The sequence below is a fragment of the Symphodus melops genome (assembly GCF_947650265.1).
Source record: "Symphodus melops genome assembly, chromosome: 13".
NCBI classification, from domain to species: domain Eukaryota; kingdom Metazoa; phylum Chordata; class Actinopteri; order Labriformes; family Labridae; genus Symphodus; species Symphodus melops.
In genome coordinates this window covers 24448752-24476722 of record NC_136703.1, presented here as the reverse complement: position 1 = coordinate 24476722, position 27971 = coordinate 24448752, and the positions used below count along the sequence as shown (strand labels likewise).

Here is a 27971-nt window from a genome sequence, read left to right as displayed (position 1 = left end):
TGTTTATTGATGACGTAATGACGTTCAAGTGAGACGTCGATGACCGTTGGTCTTGCAGTTTGTTTTGTGATCTGAATTCCGGGACTTAAAACTTAAACTTACCGGTAATTTTAAGGTTTGTGCTTAAAGAGCTACAACTTAGTTTCGACTCGTTTAATTGAAAAACAACAAATTGGTGATAATTAGCTTAATATGGAGCTCCAACCTTTCTATATTATCGATCAGAAAATACATTGACAACAAACCGTTACATTTGTGGATACCAAACATGGAGAGAAAGGAGGAGGATAAAAAAAGGTGACTTAACTAAACGGAACAAGCTGCAGAAATGCTGTAGTATATAGATATCCATGCTGTAATTTGGCCAATTTGAAGACCATGTGCCTTTTATTGTAGCAGGTTATCTATGTAATCTTTTTTTTTTTTAATCATAAATGCTTCATCTGTATTGAAAAAGTGAAAAGGGCCATTGTGACTTTGAAGATTTAAATTTGGTCTCTTGGTTGTAACGGCCTTTTTGACAGATTATTTCACACAAGGAGTGATCACAGCTGGCTCAAAATGTTGTATTTTTTGGCAAAGACAAGAAGATATCACCTGTACTTCCTAAGGACTTTTTATTGATCCCATGAATCTTCCTCTAGGTGTACCCTACGTTTCATATTTTTGGACTTTGGAAATATCTAACTAACTAATTTGATGAAACTATGGTTAAGATATCTGTGTCTCCTATTGGAGGATTTTTTTTCTATGCGAGTTGGAAGCAGCAAAGAGCAGCTAAATTACTGAGTAAATTCTCTCTGGTTAGACTGCTTACCTTTTCCTATACATTTTCATTTTCTACAGCAGTCATTTCCAAAAAGCTTAATTCACAAGCTGCAGAACTCGTGAATCAAACACGCAGCCGTCTGTCTCCAGCGTCTGTCACTGTCTGCAAACCTTCACCAGTTTGCTGGATCCGTGTAATGTTGCAGCTTAACATTTCTGGCCTCTTTGACCTGTTATGGAAATATTAACTATGTGACAGAACTGACACGCATGTGGCCATTGCTATATTTAAAGGTTTGAATCTGCAGGTTCAATGGTTCACTCTCAGCAGGCGGAGTGAACTGTGGCAGGAAATCCACATCATCAGTAAATCTCGAGTTAAGCGTCACTTTTTGTCGATGGGCATGAGACAGTTGAGATAGTGTTCTTTTGCTCTTTTGACAACCTGTAAAGCAAACCGCTGGAGCTCATAGCTGCGTCTCCTGCTGTATGCGTTTCTGACCTTCTGTATGCTGAAGACCCTCACAGTCTCTTTGATGGATCGTCTGTGAATTTTAGACACAAAGTCACAAAGTCTGACGGCACTCTGCTGTAAGTCTTTGAAGAGTCGACTTCAGAGAGCTAACCCAAGAGATCAGGTGACACAGAAAACTTCAGAGCCATACTGTGTTCATTGATGTTCATATCTCTGAAAAATATCAGAATGAAAAATATATGATTGGAGGTTTGAATGACTCAATGTCCCATCGTCACCAAGGGTTCACATTTAGTTTTCTCTTAACATAGTTTTCTTCCCACATTTTAATAATCTTTCAATCTTTCAATTTGTTGGAGCTCAGGGATTTGTGTTTGTCTTGTTGCTTTTATTCATTTAATATAAATAGTAGCAGGTAGCTACACTGAGGTTATTCTTCAGATTCCTATTTCAGTTTCATCTTCTTTCTCTCTCTGGTTGTTCGTCCGTGTCAGAGATGAAGATGGAGCAGAGGGGACAGACGCTATCTGGCCAGATCAAGATGAAGAACAGGCGAAGGTATGTGATAAGTGTGTGTGTGTCTTTATGTGGGTTGTGTGTTCAAAACAACAAAAACACACACAGCCAGTCACAAGATCAGATGATGCTGTACATGTGCATCACACGTTCATCAATCATCACATCACAACCCTGTCACGTGTAAAAAATGACCTTTAAATTCAATCAAACATTTATACAGGTAAGGTTTATCTTCAGGCTTTCATGCCTTCATTAGAGAGACAGGACTGGATGGAGTCAGTGACATGTGGGAAAGAAGCCCCAGGTCAGATTTGACCCCTGGTCGTCCACTTGGTGGACTCCAGCTCCGGGGATTGAGACCATAAACTTGTTAGGAAAACATCGACTGAGGTTATAAAACCAACTTAGAGGAAGACGCGTTTTTTCATCTTCTACTCTCAGACTTATTTTAGCAAACCCGTCGTCGTCACCCGAGGAAGAAGAAAGCGTGTCAGCCCAGTTTTAACGCTCCGTCTCCAACACGGGACAGACGGTTTTGTTTGCAGAGGCTCAGTCGGAGCGAGGGTCTGCTCTGTGAGAGGATCTTCTGATGAAGGTAAGAGACACTCTTCTTCTCCTTTAATGTACCGGCTGCACACAGGCTGCTTTTACAAGCAGTGTGACAGACACTTAGGATCAACTCATTAAAATAGTTAAACAGCTCTCAGGATGTCGCGGTGCATGTTTCATTTGAAATGAATCCCTGTTATAAGGAGGGTTTGCAAAATTATTAACATGAATTATCAAGGAAAAGTGATTATTGTTTTGGTGTTTAGCTTGAAACTGAATCTCAGAAAGGTTAAAAGTCTTTATTTTGCTCTACAGGGGCTAAAGTGAGCATAATGTTGTATTTTGAGCCAGGAAGCGGAGACGTATTTGTTAGAGTACGAAGCCATAAAAGGTGCTTCACACATACAGTAATAATCCTGTTGTCTTGTTCTGCTTCTGCACTGAGGTCAAATCAGCACCAGTGTCTATAATTATCAAACCCCACCTCCTCTTTGAGATGATTTCATTCATCTGTGTCGTCTCCTCAGAGTTGTGCAGAGAGGCGGTGAAGCTGCAGCCTCTTCCTCCTCCTCAGCTCTCGGATGGGTGCTGCCTGCGTTCAGCTCCTGTTGGCTGCCACCCTGTGGATGACGCCTTGCACGAGAGCCACCGCTGCTGTGCTATCGAGCTCCACCGAGCTGCTCAACACAACTGAGACGCAGACGGAGCTCAGGGGAGCTGTGGACGCTCCTCTCAGGAGACACAGACGAGCCGTTGCGTCCCGAGAGATCGACGCCCTGCTGGATTATCACAACAGAGTCCGCTCTCAGGTTTTCCCTCCTGCGGCCAATATGGAGGTCATGGTGAGAAGAGGCAGTGAAATCAATCAGACAGAGATGGAGCGGTTAAGAGTTGTATTTTGTTTGTTTTTATGATTAGCAGAGATAACGTTAAACTTGAGAGATGAAACAATAAACTTAATTTGAGATAAGCTGTCAGTGTCCTGGAGACCTTGAAACGATCCTCACCAGGTTTTGAAAACGGTCAAACCGACCCAAAATATCCATTTACTATGCAGGAGAATTAAAGATTGTGACTTAATAATATCATGCATACATAATATAACAATGTTGTTTTATTGCTTTATGGACATTTGTATGGTTGAACATCTCCATCTGTTGTGTCTGATCACGTCTTTCTCATTGCTCTTTCTCTGGCTCAGCAGCTCTGGGACGATGGACTCGCTAAGTCAGCTGATTCTTGGGCGTCACGATGCGTTTGGGATCACGGACCGACACAAGCCATGAAATACATCGGACAAAACCTCTCAGTCACCTCAGGAAGGTAGAACAAAGAATCTGCGTTTTGGTTTCTGCAAACTCTGATCAGGAACAACTCTCTGAGATGTTCTGGCTGCTTCTATCGCAGCGTATGGATCAATGATGTTGTCGTATGTGATAGGTACCAGGCCATCACTGATCTGGTTCGCTCTTGGTACGAGGAGAGGAATCACTTCTCCTACCCAAACAGATGCACAGGATCTGTGTGCTCTCACTACACACAGGTACCGTCATTTTTATTTTCTCCTGCATGAGGGAGTGAGGTGGGATGGATACAAAGATTTAATCATGTCCACATTGATGCTTTGGCTTTGTTGGATTGTATTACTATGATAGGATGAAAAACCCTCTGCATGGGCAGATGTGTTTATTAATGCATCAAACTAAACGCTAATGATGAGGTCCATTGTATTCAACCTTCATGTTGTAATAACTTTATTTTGGGTAAAAACGATGAAGCGAACGATGGGGCAGGATTACAGTTTCTAAATGAGGAAGAGTTGTCTGAGTTTTATTTTGAAGGGCTGAGAACTTTCTTTCTTTTCTTAGCATGTTCCTTAGTCATGTTATTCTTCTCTTCAGTATACAATAAAGTAAATGTTAAGTGGTTAAATTAAAAGAATACCTGCATGTTTTCCAGATTCCTGTAAGTGTGCTTGAAGATATGAAAATGATCTTTCTCTGTTGTTGGATGTTTATTCTCCTCGAGAAGATGAAAGCGCCAATGTCTCAATTTTTAGGAACAGGAAAGTTTGTGAAATATAGCATCATTAAAAACAATAATATTTGAATTCTTTGACATTCAGAGGTTGGGCTGAAATATAATAATGCTCAATTTATCCATCGGCTGAGACCAAAACTATACTTCTAGTTTGTTTTCATTCATTTAGCTTTAGAACTTCTAAGTGAAGGAAACATGTTGAAGTTAACATTTCATTTCAAACACTAACTCATCTCAAACATTTGTTTTCCATGTCCTCAGATGGTTTGGGCGAGCTCTAACAGAGTGGGCTGTGCTGTCAGAAAATGCTCAAACATGTTTGTGTTTAGAAAAACCTGGAGGGAGGCGACGCTGCTCGTCTGCAACTACTCCATAAAGTAAGGAGAAAAACTACAACATCCATCTGTTTCAGTAAATTATGGAGTTGTTTTTTTAAGCACAAAAATGAAACCCAGTTCAATGTTTATTCCTTTAAAAGCAAACAACAAAAGAGTGTCAGATTTTATGAACATATCACTGGTTTTGGTCTTTTCATGGGATGTGTGATGACGATGGAGTCTCACCTTTAAGCTAACCTTTTCTGTGTGTGTTTCAGAGGAAACTGGGTGGGAGAGGCTCCCTATAAGAGCGGGAGGCCTTGTTCTGTGTGTCCATCGAGCTATGGCGGCTCCTGCTGGAGAAACCAGTGTTCACCGAAAAACAAAACACTAAAAACACACAAGATGCGAACACAAAAGAGAGATTCAAAAGTGCTTTAATGGAAGACAGAAGAAGGTCAAATTAACATTGTGACTTTCAGTTTTAACAAACACTGTGCTGTGTAACAAAATGATCTGTTCAGTTGACTCTATGACAACAGAAATCTTTATTGATGTTAATTTCATCTCTTGGTCCATATCTACGTAACACTTGTTGTTTTAAACTTCTTAGGAGTGTATGCACTGTTATTGATAAGTTTGTCAGTTTTAAACTGTAGCACTTTTCTTGTACAGATTAAATTTAATGTGACTCTACACAACTCTTGATTCTCTTTCTTTTCTAATTGAACCTTTTTATTTTTCTCTGTCATTGTGAGAAAACTGTCCTGTTATCACCGTAGTAAACCTGAATGAGTTTCTTCCTCTTTATTCCTCTGTCTGCCTGACTGACTGAACATTAATGCAGTTATAAATAACCAATGACGCTTGATGATGTCCCTATAAATATTCGGCTGTCTGTTATTTGTGTTTACTCACTGCTGCTGCAGGAAATTTTCCTTCCCGCCTTTCACCTCATTACATCTCCGAGCTTTCCCCTCGGAGGCTCTCTGTGCCATAAAACTGGAGACTAATGCTGCTTTTATGGCGTAAAATACGAGGAATCAGCTGTGCCTCCGAGCAAATGCATGAACACACACACACACATATATACACACGCATACACAACAGACACTTGGAGCAACATATTTGATATGGAAAACATTTCTGCTAAGCAAACAAAGAAAGTTCCTCTTAAACAAGCAGCTAGCTCAGCACTTCACTGACTGAACTCATAGCTTTAATAAACATTCAGAGGCTGAACATTCTTCTCTATGAAATGCAAACATTTATCATACGCTGCTTTTGTTCAGTCCTTGTTTCTTATTTTTTTTTAAAAAGTGTGTCTGTTGTTTTAAAGAGCGAACTACTCCCAGCATCCAGGTCATTATCACCAGTTTATAGAGATTCAAAGAAACTCAGGAGCTGTCTTTTCGGCTGAGAGTTAGATCGTTGGTTTATCATGATCATGTCTCTTCATCAGATTTTAGCTTAGCATGAGCATACCATCATGTATGTTATTGCACAGACAGCAATACAAGTGTAGGAGAAAACATCAGCAAAACAGTAGCAAGGACAGACTGCTTCGACGGGGACGACACACATGAACTGTTTCAACTGATTTTTAACGTTATACATCCCAGCGCACACCAGAACGATTTGGGCCAGACCGCAAGAACACAAACCTGTCTAATGTATTAAAACTAGGGGTGGGACTTTAACACGTTCATTACGAGAAACATTACATGACAAGAAAATAACACGTTAAATGTTTTTAACATCTTTAATCACAGTTTGTCTCATAAAAAGCGCGGAACTGTTTGTCATTGCTACGTGCTAGCTTCGCGCTAGTTTCGCCACAACTAAAAACAAGAAGCGTTAGCAGCCTAAACTCGACCAAGTGACTTCAAGTGTCTTCAGGACCAAAACTAGTAATTCAACGTCTGATAAACTGAGAAATTCACTTCGCTAAATCGGCTGCTCTGGACTGTAGACCACTATTATTGGTAGAAGATAAGGGGTTAGAAAATGTGCAAAAGGTAGCAACGTGTGATCCAACTGTCCAGCTGCTGTGCAGAAAAACTATTTCAAACAAGATCCAACAGCTTCATGAAACTGAGAAGCAAATAACACTGCATGCATTCATTCTTCACCAAAATCCATTTAGACTGAGAAGTGTTGCTTTTTAGGGCAAATATTGTGATGCACTTAAAATGCGTTTAATTTGGATTAATTAATTAGAAAGCCCTGAGTTAATTAGTTTAAATGTTTTAATCAAGTCCCACCTCTAATTAAAACACATCTATCTGATTCATGTTTCTCACCGTTAAAGTCAACTGTTCTCTAGTCATCCAATCCTCCATCATCAAGCGTTCCCACGATCCAAACCCAAAGACAACAATTTAATCCAAACATATTTCATCCATAAAGATTCATTCAAAACTTCTGTTGTGCACTCTGACATCTCATTTGTCCAATCTCACTGACTCGCCACATTTACTAAACCAATCCAAGAAGTTTTGGTCCCTGAAAGTAAACCAAGAGCAGCATTAGTATTTCTGATAATGACCTGAGAAAATGTGTAAAGTTTCCAGTAAAATATAAAGTTCTGTCTGCTGGTGTCTCTCAAATGATGCAGAATTTCCTCTTTGAGGTGTCAAAGGATGAAAGATTTGCCTTTTCTGTTTGGAGGAAATGGAAATATCATTTTAAATTTAGCTTCCAGTGGTTTCTGAACAGGCTGCAACCCACAGCCTGTTCAGACCTAATGTTACACCTGAGAGCTGACAGACTTTTTCCCATCAGTCAAAACAAAACCTCTGACGTCACTCATCACACTCATTCTGTCGGCTGCCTCCTTCAGCACATTCTCCACTCCTCTCTGTCTTTTATGTCCCTCCGCACCCTCTGCCTTTCACTCTTTTCTTTCTCTACAAACTCACTCTTTTTTTTAATTCAACACTCTTTCAATCTGAATGAGAAGAATCTGACGTTTGGTGATGAGAAAGACGGAAAAGCGCATAATAACTTAATGTCTATTTGAGTTTCTATCATCACGTTGCCGTAGTTACAGCCGCTATATAGATTGGTGTCCATACGAGCAGCCTGGTTACTGTTTAACCTCCCCACCCACATTTGCCCAGATTAGGAAAATCAATAAGATAACAGCGGCAACAGCGGCCTTACCTTGCACCAACAGCAGCCTTCTCACACTGCGGCACTCTGCTGCCAAACTTCCACATTTTACACCTTATGTTGAGGAGGGGAAAAAGTGGATTTAAATCGCATGTTTGAGAGGAAGCAGAGGACGACATGGTCAATGTAAACACACAAGTCAGATCAAGCATGGATCCTCCATTAGGTGAGTTTGGTTTTGAGCATCTTGAGACGGCTTGAGCTGTATTTGTTTCTTCTTTGTGGTCGGTGTTCGGTGGTGAAACCGTGTCCCCCAGAGCTTAGCTGGAATCATTTTCGTCGCCATTTGTGTCTGCCTTTTTCACACGGCTGCAATCCAGGAGGTGTGTCTGAGATATGGAGGCTGTTGAAAAGGCCTCGGGAGTCAGGCCTGATGGTGGAGATGGTTCAGAGTTTCTCGAGATATTAGAGCAGCCAGAGAGTCGATCTGAACCTGATGGTGTTGGTGTGTTAAGTAAATGTTTCAAGGTTTTTTTTTGTGCTGGTTCAAAGTGGTTCACAGAAGACGTCACAGCTTTCTTAAATTAAAGTAGTAATAGTATAGTCCAAAGTAAGTTATGTATATTATGAGTAGAATAAATGAGTCATAAATGGTTTTCTTTGTATCCTAAACTAAATGTTCTTAGAAAAAATAATCCAGAATGTCTATTTAGAATATTTAATCATTTTTGAGATTAAATGTCAGAGCATTTTAAAGTTACACTTTTCCACCGTGGAGCCGGTTAGGGATGCTTTGTGTATAATTTGGTGCATAAGTAATGCTATAGGTGCATCACGTCACAGGGGAATATTCAACAAGCTGGAAGAAAACTGTATGAAATGATCAAGAACCAAAACTCTGAGATGTTGTTTTAAATGCCAAAAAAGTAACTTTAAAAACACTCTCTTTGATAAAATAAAAGGCATGAAGCGGCACTTGAATATACTGTATTAGTATACTGTGTTATAATTAGAAACTGTCTAATAATCACATTCATACACATACAGTGTGTTAATGCATCATACTGCAGAGCATGACATCCTTTCTTTTTAACATATTGTGTTTTTCTGGTGTTTTGAAAAGTGTGCAGAAAGCCGGAACATAAAAAAAACAACGATGCGGCTCTGATGAGGCTTACACGTTGTCATGGCGACGGGATCTGTTTCAGCACAAGCGGTAAACTGTGTAAGATCACAGAAATCCCCATCGGTCACAGGAGGTCTACATGCTCCATCTGTTCCTGGGATGTTTTGAACTGTCTCAGTAAAAGCACACGCCTCAATGTGCCGTAACACCGCTCAGCTTTCTCCTGCAGCAGTTGATGTTGGGGGGGGGGGGGGGGGGGGGGGGATTTGTTTTTACTCCTGTGGTAGTTCATTGAAAGATTTGCATGTCACAGTGGGATGTGGAGATGCAAATTCATTTCCACTGGCTGAAATGATTAAAAAAAAAGTACCTTGTAAGTTTTTTTTTTTTCTTGGAGCAGATGTTTAATTCTGTTTAGCTGATACATTAAATGAAATAGTTAAACTGCTTAGCTTCCCTTCACTCCCCATCTCTCTCGACTGCAGCTTCTGTTACCCATCGGTTGCTACTGTTACAGAGTGAGTATGTTGATCTGCTCAGCTCTTGTCAAAAACCAGGAGCTTTTGTTTCCACGTTAGCAGCTTTTTGTCTTCTTCAATCACTCGGACGTCCCCATATGACCAGATCACACTTTCACACTCCTTATCTTCACATGTTCAAAATAAATCAAATCAAAACTTGAACCCTGAATCGTGATATGAAATAGGTTGAGTTTGTTGACACAGTGACTTATTTAGTCATTTGCTGACCAGCTTGATGCTAACCTGCTAGCCCCCCCCCCCATCTCAAATAAAGTTCATTATTTGTGTGTTAAATGAAGCTGCATGGCGAAACACAAAACACAACATTTCCACCTTTAAAGGGACAGTTTGACGGCTCGTCCTTGGAAGACAAATACAATCATGAATGATGAGTTCAGCTTGCCGGTGGAATAGTGGTTTGTTTATTATTCCCATTCGATTCATCGTTGATAACATTTGATACAGAAATACACTGTTGTCTTTGTTCAATTTGACACAGTTTCATAACAAACCACCACTATGACCTCTGACATGACGACATCTCTATTAAGACTTTATAAAATCAATGAACTGAAAAGTGTCTCACCTCGAGCCGCTGCTCTGAGTCGACTCTTTCTGAACACAATAGAAACATTTTCTGAGAGGATTTGTTTACCAACTGTAATATACGCTTAACCAATCTTCCAAAACCAGGACATTTATGTTATAAATACATTCTTTGGCAGCCGCCTGCACTAAGCTCCTTTTTGGCCTAGAGCGGGTTATACTATGCTTCTTTGTCCAAACAAGCTGCTGACGTTACGTCTCCAGCACGCATTACCAATGTAACCATTTATTCCAGTTTGAACATAATGAGTATGGAATATCTTTAGAGGTTCGGGTTCAAAAATCTGAGCTGGTGCACTTCTCCAAAATCATATTCACTCTTCTTGACTGAAGTCCAAACGTTGTTCTCAGCAGGTAACGTGTGCGGCTCACACAACGCAGAACCTTGTGGATTAATTACTCAACGGTCACAACCTGGACAAACTCTGCTGTTGGCAGAATCACTTGTTGAATGTAAACATGACAACAGCCCTTCAGCGGCTCCTCAGCAGATCTCTGTTTGCCTACAGAGCTCGATGACAAGGCTGCAGGTCAGCGAGAGGCCTCGTTCCTTAAAACACACCGTCTGAGTGACAGAGACAACGTTAACTGTTCAAATTTACTCAACGAAAAGAACGTCCTCAACACACCGCTCAGGCTCTCTGTTTGAAACTGTGTTTTTGTCCTGCGTGCTGCCTGCTAGCTGCTGTCTGTCATAAAAACAACAACTGCCTGATTTCTTATTGGTTGGATGAGATTTTGCTGTTTAACATGAAGCTGTCTCTGCAGAGGGGCTCGTGCTTGACTACATGCAGCTCTTACATTGTGACAATGCTTGATAGCTACAGTATTTAAAGAATGTTACATGCAAGATTATTTGATTTGATTTACCTGGAGATGAATTATAAAATGCTATCAGCAAATCAGAGAGGGCAAAATACTCAAAGTTTACGTTTTTCTCGACTGTTGGAGCAGCTGAGAACTCTGCAGGTTCCTGATGTACTTAATGTGGTTGTCAAAAAAACACTGCTCTGGAGAGCTTGCATTGAAACTTGCTGATGTCGTGGTGTGTGCTAAATAATGGCGGCTTCTTAACATTGTCTCCAGATTCGTAGATAAGTTCTGACGACCGTCTTCCTGCTTCTCGTGTTTGAGTGTGAATGAGCCTGAATCCTGGGGATCTGTTCTGCTGGTTGGTGTAAATGGCTTTATCTCTTGGTTGATTGTAAATAAGTACAGGTGGGCGTGAACTTCATTTCTTACCATTAAAATCTTGCCATAAAAGCTTTAAACAGGGAAATGTTTAATCGGCCTCTCATGAGCCACGTTAACATCATATATCCAGGGCAAGATCAAAACGTGTGACCGGATTGAGGCGCAATTAAAAATATATTTTTTTACATCTTACATGTTTAAAAGATTTTTTTGGTATTTTTGGCCTTTGTTTGATAGGAAAGAGAGAGAGAGAGAGAGAGAGAGAGAGAGAGAGAGTGGGGTGAGAGCAATGCAGCAAATAGCATCATGATCGGCCCCTAAAGTATTTTTCATCTCTTAGTAATGGCTGTTCAGTGTTTCATGAAAAACACTCTCTGAATTAAATAAAAAATAATCCGAATGTCAGAGTCGGGGGGACATGGTTAAATATTTTTCTTCAGTTGTTGTTAAATTAGAGAGCTTAGTTTCTGACTGTAGTTTAATGTTGTGGTTGTTTATATGTCCAGTCTGAAGTATTTATCTGTACATTTAATTAAAAGGTACAATATCAGAGTTATATTAAAAATATATGAAATATATTTAGTAACGTACATGTTGATCTCTAAATTTCAGTGCATGAAATCATCCCACCATCATTTTATCTGCTTATTTAACAGGCTGTGATGAACATGGCTTCAGATGTAACTTACACAGATGATGCCGTCCATACAGAGCATGTATCCATACAGAGCATACAGAGCATGTATACATACAGAGCATACAGAGCATGTATACATACAGAGCATACAGAGCATACAGAGCATGTATACATACAGAGCATACAGAGCATGTATACATACAGAGCATACAGAGCATACAGAGCATGTATCCATACAGAGCATACAGAGCATGTATACATACAGAGCATACAGAGCATGTATACATACAGAGCATACAGAGCATGTATACATACAGAGCATACAGAGCATACAGAGCATGTATACATACAGAGCATACAGAGCATACAGAGCATACAGAGCATGTATACATACAGAGCATACAGAGCATACAGAGCATGTATCCATACAGAGCATACAGAGCATGTATACATACAGAGCATACAGAGCATGTATCCATACAGAGCATACAGAGCATGTATCCATACAGAGCATACAGAGCATGTATACATACAGAGCAGACAGGCTCAGCCTTTTGGAGCCATATGTGGATTCAACAAGGTTATCTTGATATCATAATCCACCTGGATCCTCACTTTGTACATTCGTAGATCTTTGAGTGTAAACTCTGAGACAGATACAGATGTATACCCTCCAACAAGAAGTGTTGATATTAAGCTACTTTAACTTCATCCAGTCGGTGATACCGTTCTGTTGGTCGTTAAAGAGTCACTATAGAGCACAAACTTAAATCTGAAATGATTAATAATAAAAATCTGGATCATGGTTACAGGGATTATGATGGGGTAATGATTTAATCTGGATAAGAGTTTTAATAACTGCAGCCATATAGAGACTATTAAAGTTGTGCTATAGAAAACGGACAGCACATTGTTCCGGTAAACAAATTCCTCAGCTAATGAAGTGATATATAATCTGTGCTGTAATTCAATATGTGCTGTTTGAGAGGGGCAGGAAGCCCAATTAGCTTGTTTCTGGGGTAGGTTTTACACTCTGCTTACTTGACACTATTAATCCGCTGGTTCAGGTCTCCAATCAAATCTCATTGTGACAGGCATTAGGGGATAATCCCTGGGTGTTGTGGGTCCTAACAGCCGGCCCGGCGGCCCCGGCAAACAGCTGAGCGCAGTAACAGTGGCCCTGCTTCTCCTCCCAGCCTGCCTCAGCCTGGCCGGGCCTGAGAGAGCCGCCGCGGCTCATGGGCCGTCACTCAGCTGGCCGGCTCACTGTCAGGGCTCGGCCTTCAGAGGGATGTATGGCCAGGATGGGACGCTGCACTTCAACAACACAGGTACAGAAGCCAGAGAGAACCCTGAGAACCAGGCGAAAGTTGGTCCTGAATCGAGCGTTTGTGTGTTAAAACCGCCGAGCCGTGGGAAGAAAAGCTGCTGAGAAGCAAACAAAAGGAACACGGTGCTTATGTGGATATGTGTGTCGTAGTGTTGATGTGTTTTTCTGGTTTTGAAACAGTTTTGGTCGTTGAAAAAAAAGAATTGTGTTGTTGATTTTTAGCATGAAAAAAAAGCTTTTAATGTTAATGGTTTACAAGAGCTGCAAGACTCACAGGTGCACATTTACAGGAGAGTCCTGCATGTTGGGTCAACCAATCCTGACCAACACAGTTGTTGGATTCTCTGTGGTGAATATCTTCAGTGATTCAGCAGTGTATGCATTGAACTCAGTTATGAGGCAGAGTGACACAGCTCTGATTTCATGTATGTCCACATGATGGCAGTAGTAAACAGTGATTTCACGTCGGTGTTAAGTGACCAGAGTCGTTTCATTCATGTTCGATTGTTTACTACTTTGTTCTGCTCGTCGACATCGCAGGAGGGGAAGTGAACCTTTAATTGCACTGCATTTGTCTAGTTAAGCTTCGGTTGAATTCATTTAATGTACAAAGACTGTCTGAAGTTAAATGATGGGGCCTTAGTAAGACTAACATGCATAATAATGCATGTGGCTGTAACATTAAGTGAGTGGAAAGAAACTCTAAAGTAGTGTAAATCTGATAGATGCACTTTAATGCAGAATGAGTCCTACTTTTTGATTCTTTAGTTTCAGTTTGCTGTTCAACGGGGAGCGAATTAAAAGCAAATCATCATAATTCTTTCATTGTTTACTTTTCCCAGAGGACACAGTATGGTTTGTTAGACTTATATTAGTTGTAAAGAATTCATTTTTTACTGTAATGCTCCTTTTTTCCTCATGAGGATCTGAGTTCTGCAGAAACAATCTGAACGCACAGACACTTTTTTGTTTCTGACATGTGACAGTTCTCTTAAAGAAAACCGAGTAAAGTATTTGAATGGTGTTAAAAGTCATGTGGCTGCTACGGTAAAAGTAAAGGTTGGCCTGGGTCACTCAAATCAATAATAGAGCATTATCAGATGGAGCTAGTCCAATCAGAAAGAGACCAGTAGAGTTCAGTGTTTGACCTCAGCAGAACAGCCAATAGAAACACAGTGAAACAGTTGATAAAGAGTTTAAAGCAGCATCAGTAACACCGACTCTGTTCTGCAGGCAGCTCACAACATTAATCATAATGAAATTGTCCTCCAGAATTTAGCAAGAAATCACAAATATTTAGAGCATATTTCATCAGTATTAATCAGTTAATCAGTCTGAGATTAATTCCACTTTGATTTAGGTTACAAAGCCCTTTACTGCCGGGGTGAGGAAATAAGAAAAGTTCCAGTACGTCATTGTCGTGGGAAACTTTCCTCAAAATTCTCAATGACCATCGTGCAATAGAAGCTCTCAACAACAAATCTGTAAATAATTTGATTATGATGATAAGATAATAACAATATGACGTTTAATATACGCCCAGCGTCCACGTGGAGTTTGTGCACCGAGAATAAAAGCACTGCAGGTCGGTCGCTATGACAACGGCCGATGTATGATGTTTTTTTCCAGATCATAGACGGAGCAAAGACGACGTGGGTGCAAGAAATGATCTGTGTACAACAATACTGTTATTAATGTCAGACATTTTGGAAAAGAGCGCTGGTGACGTCATCACCAAAAATTCTTTGAAAAAACTTGGAAACCTGGAGGAGAAAATAACATCAAAACAAACAAAACTTTAAAAAAGCTGCATCATTTTCAGATTGTAGGTCAAAAAAAGTCAGTTGTAATGATCTATAGATTTTAAATATAGTTAATCATTATTTAAAGATGTGTCATTGTGTTGAAAGAACCAGCTGAGTCATTCTTATAAGACCTAATGAAGCATTTTGTCGTCCCGTGCTGTTAACGTACGTAACGGTGGTTATCGTTGCGATAACCAGTCATTATTCATTTCTCTCACCACATAGTGATGATCATTTTGAGACATTGAGTTTGTGTGTAGTAACGACAGCTAGAGGCTCTCCCTGTCACACGGAGCGGGGGTACGAAGTGACGTAGAACTACGACGCTGACGTAGCAGAATCCGCTATATGACGCTTGTTTGTACTGACATCAAAGCTACGTCTAGTTGAACAACAGAAACGGTAATGCAGCCATTTAATGGCGTGCACGGAGATCGTAGCGGTCGCCTGCAGACACTCTGTGCCACATGCAGAAGTCACAGTTCACATACGAGGTGAATTCTCTGAAGAATATCCTGCTGTGTTCTCACATCAGCCCACTGGGATATGCTGCGAACTTTCAAACATAGAGCTCCTCCTGGAGTTTTTCAGGAGTTTTCTGCAGGTGTGAAACCTCTATGAGGCAGCACTTTGTCGTACATCTTTAACTATTTGAGGTACTAAAGGAGCAAAGACATTTTGAAACACTACGTTTTTTTTGGTGCACTCTCTTGTTACCATTTGCATGATCTATTTTGTATCGCGTTGGCAGAAATGAGCTTCCATACTGTGCTACCGGAATAAAGTTGAACCCCTAAATATTTGTAGGGTTGTTATTGAAGCTGCGAAGGGTTAAACGTTTATTGATTGGCTGATGACTGAAGGACCTGCACAGAGATAGAGCTGCTGACAGGAGGGGATCAGGCCTGCAGTCAAAATGAATTCTCAGCAAAACAGAGTTAATGATTACAGAGTCTTATCACAGACTGTGATTGATTTACGTCTTGCATGGCTCTTCGTGTTTATTGATGCAATTGTTTACTTATTTGGTGCACGGAGGCGACATGAGTTCTTCAGCCTGGCTGCATGTGCAACAAGATAAAACCTGTTTTTGTGAATCTGTCCTCCAAACTGAGGCGATCGTCTGTGTTTTTGGCCTTTAGTTTACCATGTGGCAAAGACTAGTGTTTGTAAAGAATGTGCATGAGATTCAAAGTTTTAGACTTTAACAAAGAATGCAAAGAAATGCGTCAATTCATTATTGCCAAAAGAAAATCAAACAGAAGGAATCTAAGAAGTCATTTGCAAAGAAAATGAAAACTGCATAAGTTCTTTTTTTCCCCCATTCGTCCTACATTATAACAACCCTTCAAATCTTACAAGCTCTTGCAGTTTATCATCACCCCTTAGTCTAAATACTCATTGTGATATAATAAGTATAAACATTTAGCATTAAGAGTCGAGTCATGTGGCTGAAAAGTCACCAAAAGTCACAATACTGTACTGCGGGATGCTTTTTGTCTTTTTATGCACCATTAAAAAGCCTTTAAAAAGACGTGTTTTGTCACTTGGAAACATCATTTTTTAAATGTGACAGTTTTACGTAAACTCCAAAGAACGATGTGGCCAGCATCACAAGAAGGGCAAGAAGGTGCTTTTGGTTAGTGACTCGGCGAGGTTCGGAGGCCTCTGGACAGATTAACTTCACCGCAGGTAAAGAGATGGATTATTGCTCTGGAAAATAAAATACTTTGTTGAGCTTTGCAAGAGTCATTTCTTCTTAAAAAAACAAAGAAGAAAAAGTGCACTACACATTTTCAGACTAAACTAACATAACACAATAAGCATAATTAATACATTAGAAAACAGGTCATTTGATTATGAAAGAAATTTGGTGTATTTATGTTCAGTAAAAGTAAGTGACAAGCTTCCAGTGACACTGAAAGTCTGATCTTCCTGCGGTCAGCCACGGGGGCTTGCATAAGCTGTGTTATTTGCAGATAGTTATCTGTTGACAAGGTCTTTGCCATGACACTCTACTCACCTATCTCCTCCATCTCCTACAGGAAAGTGGAGCAGCAGCCTTTTTTCTGCTGCAGCCAGCACATTGTGTCCTTCTGTTTAACTCATACCAACACCAGCGCACTCCCGGGCGAGCTTTTAACACACTCCTGTGGTTCCGCTCGCCCAGAAAGAAACAAAATAAGTCCAGAGACAGTTTATATTCCACTGATGTTATTATCTCCTCCAGGCCTCCATAGTCGACTTTCTTTCCTCCATGCTGTCAGTTTCTGTATTTTGATTTTACTGTGTTGCTTCCCTGCCGCCTGCCTTTCAGATCGGACTTGTGGTAATGAATTGTAGTCATGAGGAGAAGGTACAAATAGGCAGTGGTTGCAAATGGAGTTTGGTCAGTGGTCGGAGATTCCTATTCAGAAGATAGACAGGACTTTGTTCACAAACTGGAGTTTGAAGTTTCAAAGGGGAGAATCACACAAGTGTTACATCAGTTCTCGGCGAGCCTTTGACTTTTAGCCCCGGGGCAGGAGTTTGGGTGACTGATTATAAGACAGCTCTCTCTGGCCCATCACGTTTCAACATGACCGCCTCACACTCAGCTGTGTCAAAGCTCTGATTCACCAATTTATGTTGAGCTCACAAACGTAAAAAGAAAACACGTGCACATCCATATGATCACACATACAGAGCAGACAAAAGGAAGAATAAAGACCACCCTTTGTTGGCAAAGTTTTTTTTGTGTTTTTTTTCTAAAGTCCTGTAAAGATAAAAAAGAAACCAAAAAAACTTGAAGACTATATTTCCATCTTGGCCGTCACAAATCAACTGAAAGCCGCCTTTTCTGCAGTGAAGACATGACAGTTGTCACATGCAGATGTTGTTATTGAAGTGTTCAGCACATCTATGTATTTCTATTTTCATTTCTCGCTTAGTTCAAATCTGATGCTACAAACCTGGCTCTATAATACAATTTTAAACAATCTTACTTACTAAAAATGTCTCATTTTGTGACATCATTAAGCGGCACAACCTATAACCATGCTATCAGCACCATGCTAGGAGTCTTTAGGAGACCAAAACCTGGGGTGTTAAAAAATTAAGCCAAGTGCTAAAACTGCAGTTCCTCAAGTGTCCACTTGAGGCTGGCTCCGAAAGCAAAGGAATAATAATCATTTCTATGCTAAAAATACATATTTGTAGTATTAGTATTAACCTTTTTACAGCCGGGTTCAGAAACCCGTCCTCGCTGTTCGCCAGGCGTCTCTTAGTTCCAGCTCTTTGCCAGTTACTCGTCAGATTGAAAGTTTTGTTCGAGTTACCTTTTACAATTTAGCGACCGCCATTGCTGCGCTTCAAAATGCGTCTCCAAAAACAAATGGGTGACGTCATTGACATTACGTCCATGTTTTATACAGACCATGATGGAAAAACACGAGGAACAGTTAGCCTGGCTAACAAAACATGCTCACCAAATGCTCAATAACCCATAAATAAACATGTACAGTGGGCCCATGTTATCCTATGATAATAGTTATAATTAGTGCACAAAGGGAAGGATCTTCTCACCCAATTTTTGGATAGAAAAGTAATTCCCAAATGTTACAGTGTTAATCTAAGAAGGTCTTTTTTTTGTTTTAATCAAAAGGATTTTAAAATAATGTTTTAACTTCCTGCAGTAGAATTAGATGAACGGACTCCACAATAATAATGTGCTGCTTAATTCTGTTCATGAGCTTGGTGTTTTATAGCGTCCTGCACATGTCAATCTATAGTGGGGATGTTAGTACAGCATGCTAAGACAACTCCTCCACCCCCCACACACACACACACACACACACACACACACACACACACGCACACACCAATACCAGAAGAAGTAGATAAGTTATGAGCGAATCTCGAGCTAAGGTGCCCAGTCCCACCAGGACAGTTTGTCAGTTCATGATTAAGAAAGCTGTAACTGTGCAGATTATATTTTATAGTCCTGTATACGACCGTTCCTTGAGAAGTTCACAGAAATGTTCGATGGGAGCAGCGATAAAAGCAACTTTAATGACAGGGGAGATAAGATTTGCTCTGAGTGACTCATTCATAGCTCCACACTGATTCTCCCATCATCACCCCCCCCCCCCCCCCCCTCCACCCCTCTGTTCGCTGCTTTGAAATAATCAGCACACTTCTTTAGCAAATATGGGCATTGCAGAAGAACCGATCGAACATGGAGAAATGTTGTAATGGATGACCTCTGTACAGACGAGAAACTAGACGACGGCCTCAGGAGTCTGTAATAAGCTGCTAATCATCTTTTGATCATGGGCGTAGTTTCCACTGAGTTAATCAGCTTGTTACAGATCCTCACTGCATTTTCTTTTCACTGTAAGACTCAAAGATCAATGACTTTAAATCTCCCTTCTGTAGGTTTTGATCACTTTCGTTTTCATTTGTGATTGGATCACTGTGAAGGCGGTTTAATCACTGAGAGTCATGCACAGGAGTCTCCGGGGGAATGTTACGGTGTTTACCTGCGGGAGAAAAAATGATTTTATGAGCGCCCAGTATAACTTGAGTGTGTGGCTAAAGAGTGCACGTACGTGGAGGTTTACTGCCTCTGAGGTCTGGATGAACCCGGGATCGTTGACCTACTGCTATGTACTGGAACTTTCTCTTCAAATACAAGACTACTGTTTGCTGTGTGACAGGGAAGAGGCGGACTCTTTGCACAAGCAAAGAATTTTTATTTTCGAAAAACAATCAGATTCAGGATAATGTCCCCTCTGATAACCACCACAATGACACTTCAAGGTCATGGGCATTTTATTATTCTTAAGATTTCCAATATCCGTATATGAACCACTGAACAAACAGTTTCCATACATGATCTGCATCTCGTAGTTTTAGGCACAATCTTTATAGTTTATTACTGCAGGTGACAAAAAAGAACTTCTCCTGTAGAGCAAATTAAACAGCATAATAAAAATCATCCAATCTACTGGAACATTTCTTTAAATCTTAAATATTCACCTCGAAGTGTCAGTACTGGTGGACAAGTGGTTGGTTTGTACGCTCCATGGTCAGAGGCTCGAGGATGCTGAGCAGGTGACCCCTGTTCCAGTCCGACCTGGAGCTCCTGTGCCACACATCACTCCGGACTGTCGGTCTCTTTAAGACTTCATCCAGCCGCTCTCCTGACCAAACATGACGGACGGACATGATGTGGATCATGTGTTTGTTGTAGAGAGGAGAACCACGAAGAACATGATGAAGAAAAACGAGCGTACAAAGTGAATTTATTTAAGAATCAATAACAAGAGCACTCTCTCTACAGCTCATCACTTTTTATAATTCTGTAATTCATTGAGCAGATTAAATGGATACTTCTCTCCCTCGTCTATTCAAATGATCATATTTTCAGAAAATCTCAATTTAAAAAGGAAAGAAGCTCAATAAATTACTGGATTTAAGTGATTATGATTTAATGTTTGAAAGTCTCCATCTGTTTTTTTTTCTTCCTCCGCATCGAAATCTGTGAAATAATACATCACTTGTTTATTCTCTCGAATTCAAATCAACTTTTAGGATTTCCTATAGGATGACATTTTGTGCGGTGTGCTGCATCGTTTGGTAAGATAACAGTGCAGAGACATGTGGAAGTGTTTGACCCTTTATTAACACCTGGACGATCTTCTTCACGAGCACTTAAAACACTTTGAATCGCTGGCTTTGCTCGTGTTTGTCTGATAAATATTGGGGGGTAAAACGTGCTAGTTGAAATGTGATTGAGTGCAACGTTTTAAGAACCATAAATTATTTTTTTCATTGATACAGACGAGTAGCAAATCATAACCAATTTATCTGCATGAAGACAAGGGGAGGCCGAAACCTCGAGTAGAACCAGACTTCTTTCTGCTTCGACTGTTTGGGCCGAGTGAGCGAGTTAATGAAAGAGTCGGAGACAAACCGTGATGACAAACAAACTTCAAGCTGCTCATAAAATGTCTTAAAATAAGAAATAACGTCTGTGGGAAGATGTGCTTTGCTGATACAGGAAGTTGTTTCCACATGCAGACACAGGACTGTGACCTTCCTCGTCCTTCAGACGAGTGTGATGTGTGTGTGTGTGTGATGTGTGTTTGCAGCAGCGATTTAGCAAAGGACTGACTCTGATACAGCTTTCATTAGAGAGAGAGAAGAGACTGCAGATGTCAAAGTTGTGGGACTAAAAAAACAAGGCTGTGATTTGGGGGGGGGGGGGGGGGGGGTGTTAGTTAACCATCAACCAGGAGAGAGACGCTCCACCTCTGCTCTGGTTAGCGGCACGAGGGAAGGAGGAGCGGGAGCTTTGGCTGTCACTCACTCGTCTCCAGCTGGACGTCATCACACTACACTGGGCCAGGGGAGCTACCTTGTCAGTGGGCGGAGCTATGAGCGGGAGGGGGTTAAGGGGGGGGGAGGTTGATGGAGGTGTGAGAATGGAAGGAGGAGGTGAGGGGGGGGGGGGGTGCATTAGCTTCTTGGACAAGTCTTTCTGCCCCTCTGTCAGGTAGTTGAGAACTTGTTAGTCCAAAGCGCTGGCAGACATGGACATGGCAGACTACAGCGAGGCTCTGGACCCAGCTTACACCACGCTGGAGTTCGAAAACATGCAGGTGCTCCCTCTGGGCACAGGTGAGTCACATACGCAGCTTTCAAATCTGAAACTTTTACTGATTTTAAACTTTGGTCGTGCAGCAGAGAGGGAGATGTGGCGTGCAGTAATTTAAAAAAAAAAAAAAAAGTTGAATTTGTCCGTCTGCTCGCGCTCGTTCAGTGATCTTTTTCTTTTTATCGCCAGTAAAACATGAAGAGATTTTCGGTTCCTGAGATTCTCTCTCAGGGTCACTTGGATCGGAGCTTGTTTCAGCTTGTGGACTGACGTAGAGTCAGACTGAGATTCATCCTTTAATGAAGCAGAAGTTTTAGTGTCTCTTGTTACAAACGGTCTTTTCCCACAGTGAAGAAAAGAGTCTCACGGTGACACCAACTTATTTATGAACGCACTCTCCCATGACCTCCGCCTCTGATCCTGATTCTTAAATTCCCAAATGAGGAAAGAGCAAAAGTAAAACCGCACTTTAAACTCCATACTTTTCCCTCACTGCCATGTTTTTCCTCCATTATATAAAATGATGAGTGTTTGTTGAGTGCAGCCTGTGTCATGACATACTCTATGATTGATTGACCCGGTCTGGTGACTGTGTGGATGACTCAAAGGAAAGCTGTCTTCAGTGATTGCCTTTTCAGAGGTAATCAAGCCGACATCAGTGACTCTCTGTTGACTCTGTTTGAGCCACTCACGCAGCGTCTCCTGAGGCTGCGTGTTGATCAGCTGTCACTGATCAAATCCCGGCTGTTCACACCTCTTCAAATCAAAGCAGCGACATCAGAAACATTAATAATACCTGCCAATTAAGCGTCTGTGACAAAAAAGAAAAACTCCGCTGACCTGATGAGAAATGTCCCTCTTCTCGTTTTCTCGCCGTGCCAGACTCCTCACCAGCCGAGAGCGCCAACATGAACGCCGCTGGCCACCTGGGGGCCGGCAGCCTGTGTGCCATATGTGGAGATCGAGCCACCGGCAAACACTACGGGGCGTCCAGCTGCGACGGCTGCAAGGGCTTCTTCAGACGCAGCGTCCGCAAAAACCACATGTACTCCTGCAGGTGAGGACAGACCTGTTCTCAAAGACAGAAAGAAACTTCTGATGTGACACTGCAGCAGTCATGGCACATGTATCGAACCCGAGCGATGACACTTTGCAAAAGGGGAAACATTCTCGTATAAATTGATAAAAGCTGCAGAAAAAGAGTTCTGCATAGGTTAAAGTGACATCTGGTGTTCTGTACTTTTGTCCATTTACAAATCTGTCCTTTTCTTGCAAACACAAGCTTGAGCTGTGTTTTTTAAAGGCTACTCAACAAAGTCTTCTCTTCTATAATTGTCAATTAAAGCGATCTTTAAACGAGAAGAATTGCTTCTGTCGTGTGTGCTTTTAGTCTCTGACAGCACAAACATCAGTGTGTCACGTATTTTCCAGGTTCAACAGACAGTGCATTGTGGACAAAGACAAGCGAAATCAATGCAGATACTGCAGGCTGAAGAAATGCTTCCGAGCCGGCATGAAGAAAGAAGGTGGGATTCTTTTATCTGCACTCAGCAAACCGACTCAACATGTGTGTGTGTGTGAACAGATTCTCTCATAATTAGAATTGACCATTTTATCAGAAAATCTCTGCCGCTCTGAATCGAGTGTGTCGCAATCCCCATGAGAGGAGCACTTTGTTAATGTTCACTCCGTGCAGCGCTGGAGTCTCTAACCAGCTTATGCTGAGCAAACATTTCCGAGCAATAATAGCCGTATACTGATAAACATGACAACCTTGGAGACTCATTTTTCTTTTCGAGTGAGTTCTTTGAGCGACACAGAAATAGAGAGAAAGAAAGGCTTTAACTCTTGTTTGAATTTATTTGTCTGCATGTTGTTCCTGTGCAAACTCAATAAGTGTGTGTTTCTGCAGCTGTGCAGAATGAAAGAGACCGAATCAGCACCCGGAGATCCAGCTATGAAGACAGCAGTTTACCATCCATCAACGCACTCATCCAGGCAGACGTTCTGTCGAGACAGGTGAGCTCGACGACATCGCTCGACTGCGATCGATCACGACTTGTAACACGCCGTCGAATGACTTCACGCGTTTCTCCTCTTCCTTTCCGTCAGATCACCTCCCCCGCTCCCATACTGAACGGCGACATCAGAACCAAAAAGATCGCGGCCATCACGGACGTGTGCGAGTCCATGAAGCAGCAGCTGCTGGTCCTGGTGGAGTGGGCCAAGTACATCCCGGCCTTCTGTGACCTGCCCCTGGATGACCAGGTAAGACTCATACAGACACAGAGTACATAGATGTGTAGACACTCTGGTCACTCATCAACCAGGACGCTCGAATGCATCGTGTGAGCCTGCAGGAGCGTGTAGACTCTGATGTATGTTCCACCTAAACAGATATAAATGCAGACATTAAAAGGCACATGAATCCTGGAGATCAGGAAGCAGCACACGTTTTCTTTCCTCAGGCAAATCCTCAAATTCTTCACCCACGGTGGTTAATGTATTTTAATCGTTAGTTAGAAAATGATGAGCTGGTTTTAAAGTTATATCCCTCCTCAAGAATCACTGCAGAATCATTAACAGTGTCATCACCAGGCCTTGGTAACTGATTTATCTCATGTTGAATCAGCGAGGAAGCCAGTGTTTCCCACAAGATGTTTCTTTCACGTCGTCTTTTGAGATAAGAAAGAGGATGTGATCACTTTCAGATTGTATTTATAGAGTTAAAATCACTTTAAAAAAAACAAACTAACTCCCTGTGTTTCAGGTGGCGTTGCTGCGAGCTCACGCTGGAGAACACCTCTTGCTCGGCGCTGCAAAGAGATCCATGCTTTACAAAGACATCCTCTTATTAGGTGAAACTGACAAGTCTCACTGAGTCACCAAAAAAGGCTGACTGTCTCATTCTCCATTAAATTCTTCCATTTTAAATCTCACTCTGAATGTAATTGTCCAACAGGAAACGACTACATCATTCCCAGAAACTGCCCGGAGCTGGAGGTGGGCCGGGTGGCGGTGAGGATCCTGGACGAGCTGGTGCTTCCATTTCAGGAGCTTCAGATAGACGACAATGAATACGCCTGCTTGAAAGCCATCGTCTTCTTCGATCCTGGTACGACTGCTGACTCAGCTCTGTATTTGTTTAGAACACGTCTCCTGGTTTACGCTCATGCTTCTTTGTTTCTGCTCAGATGCTAAAGGCCTGAGCGACCCCGGGAAGATCAAGCGGATGCGATACCAGGTCCAGGTCAGCCTGGAGGACTACATCAACGACAGGCAGTACGACTCGCGGGGACGCTTCGGGGAGCTGCTCCTGCTGCTGCCGACGCTACAGAGCATCACCTGGCAAATGATCGAACAGATCCAGTTTGTCAAACTCTTCGGCATGGCAAAGATCGACAACCTGCTCCAGGAAATGCTTCTCGGAGGTGAGATCTGTCAAACCTTTTAGAAACCAGTCTTTGGTCAAGAACAGTGTGAACTCTATTTACAAAAGAGAGGACTGTGGCTTTCTTTTAACGCCAAGAAAAAAAAGTAAAATCCACAAAAGAATTCTTTCTCTGTAGAGTCTTATCGGTGTATCAGTAAGCAACTTAAAAGTATCAGAATTTAGAAATGTGGTCAATCCTGAAATCAACATTTTGCAATTAAAGTTTGGTAAACTTTCCTATTACTGTGTTCTGATTGAGTTTTGCAGAGCTCGGGTATTAATGATGCAATTAATACTTTGATGAAATCACTGGAAGTGTGTGGCAGCGAGTAGCACGCAGCAGCTAGTTGGCAGTTTATGCCTAGCATTAGCATCAACCGCTAGCCAAGTATTGCTGGCAGTAGGGTGATTTTGGCTCTGTAAAAAATAGCTGCACAAGCTCACGCTACAGAGAAACAATTTATGATTGTATTCACAGCTTTGAGAATAAATAGTTACATCTTATTGGACAGTGAATATGTATGCCTTCTGCTTGCTATGCTAAAGATAGCTAAGAGGATAGCTCACGATGCAGTAGTCAGTTTAAATCATTGTTTCTAGATGTCAGGGCTGCTGATTCAGACTCTGGTGACTTAAAGTGTTAAGTTGTGCACAACACTGATTATCACTTTCACAGATGTTACATGCGTTGCCAAGGAGACTTAAATAAACACATGATTGGCCACGCCTACAATTAGCTTTTTTCTTTTGAAGGATTTTTTTTCAATTAGGATCTTTCTGGATGCTCAACGTTCACATGTTGAATTCAAGCATTTCCAGAGACTTTAAATGTTTTTTGTTTTGTCTCTCAGGCTCTGCAAACGAGGCTCCACATGCGCCCCACTCTCTGCACCCTCACCTGGTTCAGGAGCACCTCAGCAGCAATGTTATTCTGACCAGTAACATGCCAACGCCCATCCATAACGGTCAAATCTGTAAGGACTAAATACAATGATGTTCCATGTTTTTTTTTTTTTTAACGCTACACACAGCAGAAATAGTGTGACGTTTTTGTCTGTCCACGTTTGATCAGAAGCTCTAATCTGAGTGACCTGAAATCACAGATATTTCAACGAACAGACTGGTACATTTGCCTCTCCCTGCTGTGTGTGTGCAGCCTGGTCAGGAAGCTGGAGGGAAAAACAGGCTTGGCAGAATAATCCTCTAAGTGCTCATTGGAAACTAATCTGGCTTATTTTGTCAAAGAAAACTTCTGTTATTCTTTCTTAGCATGTTTAATGCTCTGAGAAATTTCACAAAAGTGCTTATTCCTCATCTGAAAATAATGTTGCCCTAAGTTATACCAGCGACCTGTGAATATACACCTGCTTATGCTGCGCTTTCTCTCTCTCCCTAACTCGCTCCTGTTCTACTTTTCAGCCACTCCTGAAACCCCGATACCATCTCCGCCCACTGCCTCCAGTTCAGAACATTATAAAATGGCTCAGGGGGTCATAGCCACCGTGCCTAAGCAGCCGACCTCCATCCCTCAACCGACCATTACAAAGCAAGAGGCCATCTAACAATCCTCGATGCGTCCTTATTCCTTCAGTTTTTTATCGTGTCAAACCAGGGTGTTTATATGTATGTACACTATCAGCAATGAAGCTGTAAACTTGACTGAAACAATAAAAACTAGCTGAATATGTAGAGTGTGATTGCATGCATTTCCCTCGCAGATTGCTGTTTTTTTTTCTTCAGGGATTTGTTTGTTCACACGTGAAGCTGCAGTTGAGCTCAGCGACAGCCCGACAAAGTGCCAGCATTTAAACTGTTCAGATGTGTTGTTGTTCTGTAAGATTAACACATAGAAACACATGGTTGTGTATATAGTTTATTATTGGGAAACAGCTCTTCTTCTAGTGCGGCCTCAGTGTGTGCAGCAGGGCTTCAGCTAGACATGGTGACATGATCATGTCAGTATTTCACGAATGTTACAACAGACCTTACTTTGTGGTATATTTAGTGTTGCACAGTCTGTTATTTAAGCTCGCTGGCGATAAATTGGAGAGAGCCTTTTCATTTTATCAAAGCTCAAAGAAAACCCCTCGTGTAACTTTAGCTTTTCTGGAGGGGACTTTGAAATATTCTGTGACAGTACTCAAATATCGCGAGTTTGTTTGGTGTGATGGAAAGTGTAGTTTAAAATGTTGTCAAATTGAAACCAAGAAATCTTGGTGCATAAATGAACTCTGCCTGGTGTCACTTTGTAAAAGTCCCAGGCGAGCACACTGAGGACGTTTCCCAATAATATGTTGTATTTGTTTATGAAAAATATGTTCTATTTTTTGTTTAGTATTTTGTCATGGTTTAACTGATGGACTAAAAGTGTGCCTTGTAACCTGTACTGCCTTACAAAAAAAAAAAAAAAAACAGGAATTGTTTTTGCCTTTTAATGTGAAGATGAATTAATAAATCTCAAGGTCTATTTTTACGTCCCTTTTCTGCACGTCATTTATTTTTTTATTTTTTTTTGTAGCAGCTTTATTTTTTCAGAACAGATTGACTCTGATGAAGTCGTGTTTCAGCGATGACCACATCGTGAAGAAATCAGACATGTTGGAAAAGCGACAGAAAGGGTCCAACGCCACGTTGCAGCTTGTTCACTGATAGCCGCATGTTGCGTCAGACTGATAAGGTGCCATATAATCATTATAGATAGCACTGATTCCAGAAGGGAGAAATGTGATTTATCTCAACATTACGACGAGAAGAATTACTAACGTACATTATAATACGACTACGACTTAAAAGACGTAAAGGTTTGACTTGGTGAAAAGTTTAAATCATCAGACATGAAAGAAATCCAAGTTCAGTATTTATTTTCATTCCAAATCATGAAACACTTTTCTACTTGA

The 27971-nt window shown here is 41.3% G+C and overlaps 2 protein-coding genes across 4 annotated transcripts; both read left to right on the top strand.

Annotated features, from left to right (window-relative positions):
* Window positions 1–44: 44 nt before the first annotated feature.
* On the top strand, window positions 45–27547 carry hnf4a (hepatocyte nuclear factor 4, alpha). Of its 3 annotated transcripts, none has more exons than XM_079359546.1 (12): window positions 45–115; window positions 1738–1801; window positions 21540–21664; window positions 22524–22698; window positions 23073–23167; window positions 23554–23660; window positions 23754–23909; window positions 24412–24499; window positions 24604–24756; window positions 24836–25072; window positions 25926–26048; window positions 26494–27547. In XM_079359546.1, the coding sequence occupies exons 3-12, from the start codon at window positions 21577–21579 to the stop codon at window positions 26634–26636; spliced, it is 1365 nt and encodes a 454-aa protein (XP_079215672.1). In that variant the 5' UTR covers window positions 45–115; window positions 1738–1801; window positions 21540–21576; the 3' UTR covers window positions 26637–27547. The 3 variants fall into 3 exon arrangements, with proteins under 3 accessions (XP_079215672.1, XP_079215673.1, XP_079215674.1); XM_079359547.1 differs by lacking the exon at window positions 45–115 and adding an exon at window positions 1224–1406; XM_079359548.1 differs by lacking the exons at window positions 45–115; window positions 21540–21664 and having other exon boundaries at window positions 1732–1801.
* On the top strand, window positions 1733–5478 carry r3hdml (R3H domain containing-like). Its single transcript, XM_079359550.1, has 7 exons — window positions 1733–1801; window positions 2204–2357; window positions 2839–3153; window positions 3516–3634; window positions 3752–3854; window positions 4613–4728; window positions 4947–5478. The coding sequence occupies exons 3-7, from the start codon at window positions 2893–2895 to the stop codon at window positions 5107–5109; spliced, it is 762 nt and encodes a 253-aa protein (XP_079215676.1). The 5' UTR covers window positions 1733–1801; window positions 2204–2357; window positions 2839–2892; the 3' UTR covers window positions 5110–5478.
* Window positions 27548–27971: the final 424 nt, after the last annotated feature.

Excerpts from the sequence above, each read along its gene's own strand:
- r3hdml (XM_079359550.1), top strand. The coding sequence starts at position 2,893 with ATGGGTGCTGCCTGCGTTCAGCTCCTGTTGGCTGCCACCCTGTGGATG. Across the intron at positions 3,855-4,612 it reads TGTGCTCTCACTACACACAG|ATGGTTTGGGCGAGCTCTAA; the intron begins GTACCGTCATTT and ends CCATGTCCTCAG. Across the intron at positions 4,729-4,946 it reads GTCTGCAACTACTCCATAAA|AGGAAACTGGGTGGGAGAGG; the intron begins GTAAGGAGAAAA and ends TGTGTGTTTCAG.
- hnf4a (XM_079359546.1), top strand. The coding sequence starts at position 21,577 with ATGGACATGGCAGACTACAGCGAGGCTCTGGACCCAGCTTACACCACG. Across the intron at positions 22,699-23,072 it reads AACCACATGTACTCCTGCAG|GTTCAACAGACAGTGCATTG; the intron begins GTGAGGACAGAC and ends CGTATTTTCCAG. Across the intron at positions 23,168-23,553 it reads AGCCGGCATGAAGAAAGAAG|CTGTGCAGAATGAAAGAGAC; the intron begins GTGGGATTCTTT and ends GTGTTTCTGCAG.